Here is a 12,169-nt window from a genome sequence, read left to right as displayed (position 1 = left end):
GTGGCCGTGGTGGCCGTGGTGGTGGTGGGTCAGCGCCCTCAGGAGGTGTGGTGGTCACGGTGGCCGTGGTGGCCGTGGTGGTCGTGGTGGTCGTGGTGGTCGTGGTGGTCGTGGTGGTGGGTCAGCGCCCTCAGGAGGTGTGGTGGTCACGGTGGCCACGGTGGTCGTGGTGGTCACGGTGGTCATGGTGGTCGTGGTGGCCACGGTGGCCATGGTGGTCGTGGTGGTGGTGGGTCAGCGCCCTCAGGAGGTGTGGTGGTCACGGTGGTCGTGGTGGTCGTGGTGGTCGTGGTGGCCGTGGGTCAGCGCCCTCAGGAGGTGTGGTGGTCACGGTGGCCACGGTGGTCACGGTGGCCATGGTGGTCGTGGTGGTCGTGGTGGTGGTGGGTCAGCGGCCTCAGGAGGTGTGGTGGTCACGGTGGCCACGGTGGTCGTGGTGGTCATGGTGGTCGTGGTGGCCACGGTGGTCGTGGTGGCCGTGGTGGTGGTGGGTCAGCGCCCTCAGGAGGTGTGGTGGTCACGGTGGCCACGGTGGTCGTGGTGGTCGTGGTGGTCGTGGGTCCGCGCCCTCAGGAGGTGTGGTGGTCGTGGTGGCCACGGTGGTCGTGGTGGTCGTGGTGGTGGTGGGTCAGCGCCCTCAGGAGGTGTGGTGGTCACGGTGGCCACGGTGGTCACGGTGGTCGTGGTGGTCGTGGTGGCCGTGGGTCCGCGCCCTCAGGAGGTGTGGTGGTCGTGGTGGCCATGGTGGCCATGGTGGTCGTGGTGGCCGTGGTGGTGGTGGGTCAGCGCCCTCAGGAGGTGTGGTGGTCGTGGTGGCCACGGTGGTCACGGTGGTCGTGGTGGCCGTGGTGGTGGTGGGTCAGCGCCCTCAGGAGGTGTGGTGGTCACGGTGGCCACGGTGGTCGTGATGGTCATGGTGGTCGTGGTGGTCGTGGTGGTGGTGGGTCAGCGCCCTCAGGAGGTGTGGTGGTCATGGTGGCCACGGTGGTCGTGGTGGTCGTGGTGGCCGTGGTGGTCACGGTGGTCGTGGTGGCCGTGGTGGTGGTGGGTCAGCGCCCTCAGGAGGTGTGGTGGTCACGGTGGCCACGGTGGTCGTGGTGGTCGTGGTGGCCGTGGTGGTCGTGGTGGTGGTGGGTCAGCGCCCTCAGGAGGTGTGGTGGTCGTGGTGGCCACGGTGGTCGCGGTGGCCGTGGTGGTCGCGGTGGTCGTGGTGGTCGTGGCGGTGGGCGCGGTGGCCAGCACCGCCCTCAGGAGGCGTGGTGGTCATGGTGGCCATGGTGGCCGTGGTGGTGGTGGGTCAGCGCCCTCAGGAGGTGTGGTGGTCACGGTGGCCACGGTGGTCGTGGTGGTGGTGGGTCAGTGCCCTCAGGAGGTGTGGTGGTCACGGTGGCCACGGTGGCCACGGTGGTCGTGGTGGCCACGGTGGTCGTGGTGGCCACGGTGGTGGTGGGTCAGCGCCCTCAGGAGGTGTGGTGGTCACGGTGGCCACGGTGGTCGTGGTGGTCATGGTGGTCGTGGTGGTCATGGTGGTGGTGGGTCAGCGCCCTCAGGAGGTGTGGTGGTCGTGGTGGCCATGGTGGTCACGGTGGTCGTGGTGGTGGTGGGTCCGCGCCCTCAGGAGGTGTGGTGGTCACGGTGGCCATGGTGGTCGTGGTGGTCACGGTGGCCATGGTGGTCGTGGTGGCCATGGCGGTGGGTGCGGTGGCCAGCACCACCCTCAGGAGGCGTAGTGGTCATGGTGGCCACGGTGGTCGTGGTGGTCGTGGTGGTGGTGGGTCAGCGCCCTCAGGAGGTGTGGTGGTCAAGGTGGCCATGGTGGTCGTGGTGGTCGTGGTGGTGGTGGGTCAGCGCCCTCAGGAGGTGTGGTGGTCACGGTGGCCACGGTGGTCGTGGTGGTGGTGGGTCAGTGCCCTCAGGAGGTGTGGTGGTCACGGTGGCCACGGTGGTCGTGGTGGTCGTGGTGGCCACGGTGGTCGTGGTGGTCGTGGTGGTCGTGGTGGTGGTGGGTCAGCGCCCTCAGGAGGTGTGGTGGTCACGGTGGCCACGGTGGTCGTGGTGGTCACGGTGGTCGTGGTGGTCATGGTGGTGGTGGGTCAGCGCCCTCAGGAGGTGTGGTGGTCATGGTGGTCACGGTGGTCGTGGTGGCCGTGGTGGTCGCGGTGGCCGTGGGTCCGCGCCCTCAGGAGGTGTGGTGGTCATGGTGGTCACGGTGGTCGTGGTGGCCGTGGTGGTCGCGGTGGCCGTGGCCGTGGGCGCGGTGGCCAGCCCCGCCCTCAGGAGGCGTGGGGCAGGCGCCGGAGCCAGGCGACGGTGCGGTGGCGGGCCTGCTCCCAGGTGAAGAGGGGCCGGTAGCCGAAGCGGCGCTGGGCCTTGTCGGTGCGGACGCTGAAGGTGGTGGAGCCCACGGCCAGGGTGTAGGGGTTGAGGAGCGGGGCGTAGGCGGCCAGGGGCCGCAGCAGGGCCCGCAGGCCGGCGTTGAGGCGGGCCAGCAGCCCCAGGAGCCAGCGGGGGGCCGGGCGGCCGCCCCGCAGCCGCAGCCCCGCCGGCCCCAGCAGCAGCATGTTGAAGTCCTCGTAGGCGGCGTAGGGCGACCCGTCGTAGCAGTAGAAGACCTGGCCGCCCACCGCCGCCGGCCGCCGCCGGGCCGCCCGGGCCGCCAGCACGTGCATCCAGGCCACGTTGCCTGCGCCGGGCAGGGGGGCAGGCTCGGGGGGCAGGCTCGGGGGGCAGGGGTGGAGGTGGGGCTGCAGGTGGGGCTGGAGATGGGGCTGGAGATGGGGCGGGGGGGGTCAGGGCCAGCCATGGGGCAGGGGCTGCAGCCAGCTGTGGGCCAGCAGCCGGGGGGCACCGTGGGGCGCCGTGGGGCAGGGAGGGGGCAGCCGCGGGGCGCCGTGGGGCAAGGAGAGGGGTTGTGGGGCACCATGGGGCAGGGAGAGGGCAGCCGCGGGGCGCCGTGGGGCAGGGAGAGGGCAGCCGCGGGGCGCCGTGGGGCAGGACTCACCAGCGTAGACACGGCCGTGCTCGGCGCCGTGGGGCAGCGTGCGGGGCAGGGGCCAGGGAGGGGGCGCCGCGGGGCGCCGTGGGGCAGGGAGGGGGGTTGTGGGGCGCCGTGGGGCAGGGAGGGGGCAGCCGTGGGGCAGGGAGGGGGGTCGCGGGGCGCCGTGGGGCGGGGGGGGCAGCCGTGGGGCAGGGAGGGGGGTCGCGGGGCGCCGTGGGGCGGGGGGGGTCGCGGGGCGCCGTGGGGCGGGGGGGGGGGCAGCCGTGGGGCGCCGTGGGGCAGGACTCACCGGCGTAGACGCGGCCGTGCTCGGCGCCGTGGGGCAGCGTGCGGGGCAGCCAGCCGCCGGCGGCCCGGCCCCGCCGGTAGAACTCGGCCATGAGCGGGTGCCGCTCCCCATAGATGCCCGTGGGGCGGAGGGCGCAGGTCACCAGGCGCCCGCCCCCCGCCACCTGCCGCCGCCATGCACGCACGCTCGCCCGGACGCCTGGGCCCCCGCCCGGGCGCCTGGGCCCCTCCCCGTTCCCGGACACCTGGGCCCACCCCGTTCCCGGACACCTGGGCCCCTCTCAACCCCGGACACCTGGGCCCACCCCGTCCCCGGACACCTGGGCCCCCGCCCGGGCACCTGGGCCCCTCCCCAGACACCTGGGCCCCCCCCGTCCCCGGATGCCTGGGCCCCTCCCCGGACGCCTGGGCCCACCCCATTCCCGGACACCTGGGCCCCCCCCGGACACCTGGGCCCCTCCCAACCCCGGACACCTGGGCCCCCCCCCGTCCCCGGACGCCTGGGCCCCTCCCCGGACGCCTGGGCCCACCCCATTCCCGGACACCTGGGCCCCCCCCCCGGACACCTAGGCCCCCCCCATCCCCGGACACCTGGGCCCCTCCCTGGACGCCTGGGCCCACCCCATTCCCGGACACCTGGGCCCCCCCTGTCCCCGGACGCCTGGGCCCACCCCATTCCCGGACACCTGGGCCCCCCCGGACACCTGGGCCCCTCCCAATCCCGGACACCTGGGCCCCTCCCCGGACGCCTGGGCCCACTCCATTCCCGGACACCTGGGCCCCCCCGGACACCTGGGCCCCTCCCAACCCCGGACGCCTGGGCCCCTCCCCGGACGCCTGGGCCCCCCCCCTCCCCGGACGCCTGGGCCCCTCCCCGGATGCCTGGGCCCACCCCATTCCCGGACACCTGGGCCCCCCCCGGACACCTGGGGCCCCCCCGTCCCCGGACACCTGGGCCCCTCCCTGGACGCCTGGGCCCCCCCCAGCCCCGGACACCTGGGCCCCTCCCCGGACAGCTGGGCCCCTCCCCCCGTCCCCGGACGCCTGGGCCCCTCCCCGGACGCCTGGGCCCCTCCCCGGACAGCTGAGTCCCCCCCTGTCCCCGGATGCCTGGGCCCCCCCGGACGCCTGGGCCCCTCCTGGATGCCTGGGCCCCCCCCAACCACCTGGGCCCCGACTCACAGTGGCGCCGTTGGCCTCGAGGACGAGGCGCTCGGCCTGGGCCTTGCTGAGCGGGTACGGCTCCGTGTGGTGCACGGGGTAGGGCGAGTCCTCGTCACCGCTGCGGGGGGCCGCCGTCAGCCGCCGCCCGGACGCCTGGGCCCCCCGCGCCACCCGGACGCCTGGGCCCCCCGTGCCCGCTGCCATCCACCGCCCGGACGCCTGGGCCCCCCGTGCCACCCGGACGCCTGGGCCCCCGTGCCCGCTGCCATCCACCGCCCGGACGCCCGGGCCCCCCGTGCCACCCGGATGCCTGGGCCCCCCGCGCCCGCTGCCATCCACCGCCCGGACGCCTGGGCCCCCCGCGCCACCCGGACGCCTGGGCCCCCCGCGCCCGCTGCCATCCACCGCCCGGACGCCTGGGCCCCCTGTGCCACCCGGACGCCTGGGCCCCCGCGCCCGCTGCCATCCACCGCCCGGACGCCTGGGCCCCCTGTGCCACCCGGACGCCTGGGCCCCCCACGCCCCACTGCCCCCCATGCCACCTGCCGCCCGGCCACCTGGGCCCCCCGCACCCGCTGCCACCCGCCACCCGGATGCCTGGGCCCCCTGTGCCACCCGGACACCTGGGCCCCCCGCTGCCCCCCGCAGCCCGGACGCCTGGGCCCCCCGTGCCAGCTGCCCCACGCCACCCGCCGCCCGGACGCCTGGGCCCCCCGCTGCCCCCGCCGAGACCACGTGGCGCCCCGGGGCCCAGGCGTCCGGCTGCCTCGAAGAGGCGCCCTGAGTTCGGGGGGGGGAGGGGGGCAATGACATCACGGCTGGAGTATTTACTGCTTGTTGCCGTGGCGACGGGGCAAAGGGGATCCCCGGGGAAGCCCAGGGCGGGGCAGAGCAGGGCAGGGCCTCCCCGGACGCCTGGGCCCCTGGCTGGGGAGGGGGGGAAGCCCGGACGCCTGGGCCCCTCGTGGGATGAGGGGGCGCCCGGACGCCTGGGCCCCCCGGGGGAGGGGGTGAGGGGGCGCCCGGACGCCTGGGCCCCTCGTGGGGTGAGGGGGCGCCCGGACGCCTGGGCCCCCCGGGGAGGGGTGAGGGGCGCCCGGACGCCTGGGCCCCCCGGGGGAGGGGGGGTGAGGGGGCGCCTGGACGCCTGGGCCCCTCGTGGGGTGAGGGGTGCCCGGACGCCTGGGCCCCCCGGGGGAGGGGTGAGGGGCGCCCGGACGCCTGGGCCCCCCGGGGGAGGGGGGGTGAGGGGGCGCCCGGACGCCTGGGCGCCTCGTGGGGTGAGAGGGCGCCCGGACGCCTAGGCCCCCGGGGGAGGGGTGAGGGGGCGCCCGGATGCCTGGGCCCCCGGGGGAGGGGGGGTGAGGGGGCGCCCGGACGCCTGGGCCCCCCGGGGGAGGGGGGGTGAGGGGGCGCCCGGACGCCTGGGCCCCCCGGGGGCGGGGGGTGAGGGGGCGCCCGGACGCCTGGGCCCCCCGGGGGCGGGGGGTGAGGGGGCGCCCGGACGCCTGGGCCCCTCGCGGGGTGAGAGGGCGCCCGGACGCCTGGGCCCCCCGGGGGAGGGGTGAGGGGCGCCCGGACGCCTGGGCCCTACCGGAAGAAGGGGTCTCCGCGCGTGTTGGGCCCCACCACCTCCATGCTGCTGGTGTAGACGAGGCAGCGGACGCCCTGGGCCCGGCAGGCGGCGATCACGTTCCTGGTACCTGGTCGGGGGGCGCCCGGACGCCTGGGTCCCGGCCCCCTCCCAGTGCTCCCAGTGCCCCCCGTAGCCTCCCCATTGCCTCCTAGTGCCCCCCCACTTCCCTCCCCAGTGCTCCCAGTGCTCCCCCGCTCCCCCCCAGTGCTCCCAGTGCCCCCAGTGCCCCCCCAGCTCCCTCCCCAGTGCTCCCAGTGCCCCCCCCGCTCCCTCCCCAGTGCTCCCAGTGCCCCCAGCACCCCCCCAGCTCCCTCCCCAGTGCTCCCAGTGCCCCCCAGCACCCCCCCAGCTCCCTCCCCAGTGCTCCCAGTGCCCCCAGCTCACCCTGCACGTTGACGCGGGCGATGGCCTCGGCGGTGGCCCGGCCCCACACGTCCACGAGGGAGGCGGCGTGCAGGACGGCGTCGGCCCCGGCCAGCACCCGGCCCACGGCCGCCGCGTCGCCCACGTCGCCCTGCACCAGGCGCACGCGGCCCCCTGCGCGCCCGCACGCCTCGCTCCGGCCCCCGGACGCCGGGGCCCCTGCCCTCCCGGACGCCTGGGCCCCTGCCGCACGCCTCGCTCCGGCCCCCGGACGCCGGGGCCCCTGCCCTCCCGGACGCCTGGGCCCCTGCCGCACGCCTCGCTCCGGCCCCCGGACGCCGGGGCCCCTGGCACGCACCTCGCTCCGGCCCCCGGACGCCGGGGCCCCTGCCCTCCCGGACGCCTGGGCCCCTGCCGCACGCCTCGCTCCGGCCCCCGGACGCCTGGGCCCCTGGCACGCACCTCGCTCCAGCCCCCGGACGCCGGGGCCCCTGCCCTCCCGGACGCCTGGGCCCCTCCCGCACGCCTCGCTCCGGCCCCCGGGCCCCTGCCCTCCTGGACCCCTCCCGGACGCCTCGCTCCTGCCCCCTGGATGCCTGGGCCCCTGCCCAGGCGCCTGGACCCCTCCCAGGTGCCTCGCTCCTGCCCCTCCCGGACACCTGGGCCCCTCCTAGACGCCTGGGCCCCTTCCCCGGACACCTAGATCCCTCCCGGACGCCTGGGCCCCTGCCCGGATGCCTGGGCCCCGCCGCCGGCTCGCGCACCCACCGTGGGGGCCCTGGGCCAGGCTGGGGTCGAGGTGGATGTCGAAGACGCGGAGCTCGCGCAGCGCCGGCTCCTGCTCCAGCAGCACCTGCACCAGGTGGGAGCCCAGGAACCCGCAGCCGCCCGTCACCACGTACACCAGCCCCTGCGGCAGCGCACGCCTGGGCGCCGGACGCCTGGGCCCCGCCGGCCCCCGCGCCCGCCCTGCTGCAGCCCCCGGACGCCTGGGCCCCGCCGGCCCCCGTGCCCGCCCTGCTGCAGGCCCCGGACGCCTGGGCCCCGCCGGCCCCCGCCCTGCTGCAGCCCCCGGACGCCTGGGCCCCGCCGGCCCCCGCCCTGCTGCAGCCCCCGGACGCCTGGGCCCTGCCAGCCCCTGCGCCTGCCCTGCTGGAGCCCCCGGCCCCCGGACACCTGGGCCCCACCAGCCCCTGTGCCCGCTGCCGCCACCGGCCCCCGGACGCCTGGGCCCCGCCAACCCCCATGCCTGCCGCATGCCTGCCGCCGTGCTGGAGCCACCGGCCCCCGGACACCTGGGCCCCCAGGATGGGTCAGGGGTCACAGGGTCAGCAGCACCTGGACACCTGGGCCCCCAGAACAGGGCTCAGGGGCACGGAGTTAGCAGTACCCGGACGCCTGGGCCCCCAGAACAGGGGTCAGGGGTCATGGGGTTGGCAGTACCCGGACGCCTGGGCCCCGGCCAGGCCCCGTCTCCCCCCGCCAGGGGCATTTCCAGGGCAGTTCTGCTTCCCGCCCGGCACTTCCTCGCCCGGCACCTGCACCAGGGCCCAGGCGTCCGGGGCCCTGCCAACCCCCCGGCGCCGCTTATCGCTGCCCGGACAAAGATCGTTTTGGGTTTAACGAGCAAACAGACGGGGTCAGGGCTGGGGGCACCCGGACGCCTGGGCCCACCCAGACGCCTGGGTCCCCCAGCCGGACCGGTGCACCCCGCCCGGACGCCTGGGCCCACGCGGACGCCTGGGTCCCTTGGCTGGACCGGCGCACCCCGCCCGGACGCCTGGGCCCCCGCCCGGGGGAAGGAGAAGCGGCTGCGGTGACTAAATGCTGGCGCAGCCACGAACCGGGCGACCCCGCGGGGCCCAGGCGTCCGGCAGCCCGGCACCTGCTGCAGCGAGACAAGGGGCCCAGGTGTCCGGGCGCTCCCCCAGCTCCGCTATCAGGGGACCCAGGTGTCCCGGCAGGCCACCCCTTCCGCCCTTGCCAGGGAACCTATCAGGGGGCCCAGGCGTTCGGGCGCCCCTCCCCCGCCCCCCCAACTGCGGCCCAAGGGACCCAGGCGTCCGGGCTCCCAACATGCCCCGCTGCCTGCGCCTCTCCCCTCCCCCTCCCGCGAGGGGCCCAGGCGTCCGGGTACCTGGGGGTCCTCGTCTGCCGGGGGCAGCGCCATGGTCCCGGGCCAGGCCCGCTCCCGGCTGGGCCCTTCTATAGGCACCGCAAGGTCCCGCCCCGGGGAGGGGCCGGACGCCTGGGCCCCCGGCGGCGGCCGGGGCGGGGCGGGGAGCCGGGCCGAGGGCCCAGGCGTCCGGGGAGACGGGAAAGGGCGGAGGGAACGGGAAAACGGTGACGCGGGGCGGAGGAGCGGGCCGGACGCCTGGGCCCCCGTTAGCGGCACAGGAGCGAGGCCCGGACGCCTGGGCCCCTGCTGTGGGCGGGGGAGGGGGGGGACGGGGGCGAGGCCCGGACGCCTGGGCCCCCGGCCATCGCCTCCGCCCAGCAACGGGCCCGGGTGACCTCAGCGGCCGCAGCCCCCGGTTGGGTCACCGCAGGGCGGCGGCCCGGACGCCTGGGCCCGAGGCGGAGGGGGATGGGGGGGGACCCGGACGCCTGGGCCCGGCCGGCAGGACATCCCCTACGTCACCACTGACCTCGCCGGGGCCCGTGGGGGGGGGGGCGCCCGGACGCCGGGGCCCGTGGGGAGTGGTTGGGGGGGCGCCCGGACGCCTGGGCCCGTGGGGAGGGGGGCGCCCGGACGCCGGGGCCCGTGGGGAGGGGGGCGCCCGGACGCCTGGGCCCTTGGGGAGGGGGGCGCCCGGATCCCGGGGCCCGTGGGGGGGGGGCGCCCGGACGCCTGGGCCCGTGGGGAGGGGGCGGGGTGGGGGGGCGCCCGGACGCCTGGGCCCGTGGGGAGGGGGGTGGGGGGGGCGCCCGGACGCCTGGGCCCGTGGGGAGGGGGTGGGGTGGGGGGGCGCCCGGACGCCTGGGTCCCCCCGGCGGCGGCTCCGCTCCGGCCCCCTCCCCACCGCTATGCCAACGCTCGCTTCCGGGTTGTGCCCCGCCCCCCGGCGTAGCCCCGCCCAGATGGACCCGCCCCGGGGGTGGTTCCCGTTCAGCTCCACCCACTCTTCTCTGATTGGCCACCTCGATGGCCATCTTCGATGATTGGCCTCGAGAGGTGGCCCGCCCGGGAGGCGGGGCTCCGCATAGGACACGCCCCCCAAGCGCCTCTCCCACCTTGCCCCGCCCCCCCCAGTACCCAGAATGGGCCCCTCCCCGGACACCTGGGCCCCTCCTGGACACCTGGGCCCCTCCTGGACACCTGGGCCCCCCTCAGCCCCGGACGCCTGGGCCCCCCCCGGATGCCTGGGCTCCCCCCGTCCCCGGATGCCTGGGCCCCCCCCGGACACCTGGGCCCCCCCCCAACCCCGGACACTTGGGCCCCCCCAGACACCTGGGCCCCTCCCCGGACACCTGCCCCCCCCCCCGGACGCCTGGGCCCCCCCTGGACACCTGAGCCCCTCCTGGACACCTGGGCCCCCCCCCCCCAGCCCCAGACGCCTGGGCCCTCCCGGACACCTCGGCCCCCCCCCCGGACACCTGGGCTCCTCCCCGGACACCTGGGCCCCCCCCGGACGCCTGGGCCCTCCCGGACACCTGGGCCCCCCCCCAGCCCCGGATGCCTGGGCCCTCCCGGAAACCTGGGCCCCCCCCCGGACACCTGGGCCCCCCCCCAGCCCCGGACGCCTGGGCCCCTCCCCGGACACCTGGGCCCCCCCGGACGCCTGGGCCCCCCCCGGACACCTGGGCCCTCCCGGACACCTGGGCCCCCCCCCAGCCCCGGACGCCTGGGCCCACACGCTCAAAGCTTCATGGCCACTTTATAAAAAGGGGGCCGGGGCGGCCACGTATCAACATATGTACAGGGGCATTTACAGGCCGGGGCGGCGCCGCCCGGGGTATTTACAGGCCCCGGCGGGTATTTACAGAGCCCGGGGCAGCTGCCCCGCGGGTATTTACCCGCCGGGGGGTATTTACCCGCCGGGCAGGGGACGGGGTACAACAAGTATTTACAGCCCGAACGCGCCCGTGTTTCTACAAGAAACAGCCAACGAACAGGAGCCTTCTCCGGGGAAAAGGGAGGGCCGCGGCGCTGCCCCGGCCGCCGCGGGGATGTCATGGCCGCCGCGGGGATGTCACGGCCGCCGCGGTGATGTCATGGCCGCCGCGGTGATGTCATGGCCACCGCGGTGATGTCATGGCTGCCACGGGGATGTCATGGCCGCCGCGGTGATGTCACGGCCACCACGGTGATGTCATGGCCGCCACGGGGATGTCATGGCCGCCGCGGGGATGTCACGGCCGCCGCGATGATGTCATGGCCGCCGCGGCGCTGTCCCGGCCACCGCGGTGATGTCATGGCCGCCGCGGTGATGTCACGGCCACCACGGAGATGTCACGGCCGCCGCGGTGATGTCACGGCCACTGCGGCGAGGTCACGGCCACCGCGGTGATGTCATGGCCGCCATGGCGAGGTCATGGTGACCCTGGTGACGTCATGATGACGGTGGTGCTGTCACGGCAACGACGGTGAGGTCACGGTGACCACAGTGATGTCATGGCAACCGCGGTGAGCTCATGGTGACTGCAGCACTGTCACGGTGACCACGGTGATGTCACAGTGACCGTGGCGAGGTCACAGTGACTGCGCCAACGTCATGGCAACCACAGTGAGGTCATGGTGGCTGCGACGTCATCACGGTGACCACAGCGTGATGTCACAGCGGTGATGTCACAGCGACCACGGTGAGGTCATAGCTACCGTGGCACTGTCGTGGCGCCCGCAGCGCTGTCACAGCCACTGCGGTGACACCACAGCGCCTGCGGCGGTGTCATGGTGCCCGCGGTGACATCACGGCGCCCACGGTGACATCACGGTGCCTGCGGCAGTGTCACGGTGCCCACAGCGGTGTCACGGCGCCCACGGCGGTGTCATGGCACCCATGGTGGTGTCACGGCGCCCGCAGTGACGTCCCAGCACCCGTGGTGACGTCCTGGCGGCTGCGGCGGTGTCATGGCGCCTGCGGCGACGTCCCAGCACCCGCGGTGGTGATGTCCCGGCAGCCGCAGTGGTGTCACGGCGCCTGCAGCGGTGTCATGGCGCCCGCGGCGGTGTCATAGCGCCCGCGGCAGTGTCATGGCGCCCACGGTGGTGTCATGGCGCCCGTGGTGGTGTCACGGCGCCCGCAGCGACGTCCTGGCGGCCGTGGCGGTGTCACGGCGCCCATGGCAGTGTCACGGCGCCTGCGGTGGTGTCACGGCGCCCGCAGTGGTGTCACGGTGCCTGCGGCGGTGTCATGGTGCCCGCGGTGGTGTCACGGCGCCCGCAGCGACGTCCCGGCGGCCGCAGTGGTGACGTCCCGGCGGCCGTGGCGGTGTCACGGCGCCCATGGCAGTGTCACGGCGCTCACGGCGGTGTCACGGCACCCGCAGCGACGTCCCAGCGGCCGTGGCAGTGTCATGGCGCCCACGGTGGTGTCATGGCGCCCGTGGTGGTGTCACGGCGCCCGCAGCGACGTCCTGGCGGCCGTGGCGGTGTCACGGTGCCCATGGCAGTGTCACGGCGCTCACGGCGGTGTCACGGCGCCCGCAGCGACGTCCCGGCGCCCGCGGTGGTGACGTCCCAGGGACCGCGGTGGTGTCACGGCGCCCACGGCGGTGTC

The 12,169-nt window shown here is 76.5% G+C and overlaps 1 protein-coding gene across 12 annotated transcripts; it reads right to left on the bottom strand.

The window, feature by feature from the left end:
• Nucleotides 1-1,947: 1,947 nt before the first annotated feature.
• HSD3B7 (hydroxy-delta-5-steroid dehydrogenase, 3 beta- and steroid delta-isomerase 7) lies at nucleotides 1,948-9,098 on the bottom strand. 12 transcript variants are annotated; one of them, XM_068923242.1, is made up of 8 exons: nucleotides 8,587-9,087; nucleotides 7,218-7,359; nucleotides 6,471-6,623; nucleotides 6,045-6,153; nucleotides 4,469-4,568; nucleotides 3,288-3,450; nucleotides 2,229-2,768; nucleotides 1,948-2,169 (listed from the first exon to the last, which is right to left on the bottom strand). In XM_068923242.1, the coding sequence occupies exons 1-8, from the start codon at nucleotides 8,617-8,619 to the stop codon at nucleotides 2,078-2,080; spliced, it is 1,332 nt and encodes a 443-aa protein (XP_068779343.1). In that variant the 5' UTR covers nucleotides 8,620-9,087; the 3' UTR covers nucleotides 1,948-2,077. The 12 variants fall into 12 exon arrangements, with proteins under 12 accessions (XP_068779343.1, XP_068779348.1, XP_068779347.1 ...); XM_068923247.1 differs by having other exon boundaries at nucleotides 1,972-2,169; nucleotides 3,288-3,404; nucleotides 6,083-6,118; nucleotides 8,587-9,098; XM_068923246.1 differs by having other exon boundaries at nucleotides 1,972-2,169; nucleotides 3,288-3,404; nucleotides 6,083-6,153; nucleotides 6,471-6,600; nucleotides 8,587-9,098.
• Nucleotides 9,099-12,169: the final 3,071 nt, after the last annotated feature.

Source organism: Struthio camelus, chromosome 32 (genome assembly GCF_040807025.1).
Source record: "Struthio camelus isolate bStrCam1 chromosome 32, bStrCam1.hap1, whole genome shotgun sequence".
NCBI lineage: Eukaryota > Metazoa > Chordata > Aves > Struthioniformes > Struthionidae > Struthio > Struthio camelus.
This window is presented reverse-complemented; position numbering and strand designations above follow the sequence as displayed.

Bases quoted from the DNA above. Each gene is read 5' to 3' on its own strand.
- HSD3B7 (XM_068923241.1), bottom strand. From the start codon at position 8,619: ATGGCGCTGCCCCCGGCAGACGAGGACCCCCAG. The intron at 6,624-7,217 runs GTGGGTGCGCGA...GCGGGCGCGCAG, and splicing joins CCTGGCCCAGGGCCCCCACG to GGGGCCGCGTGCGCCTGGTG. The intron at 4,569-6,044 runs GTAGGGCCCAGG...GGCCCCCCGCAG, and splicing joins CGCGGAGACCCCTTCTTCCG to CGGTGACGAGGACTCGCCCT.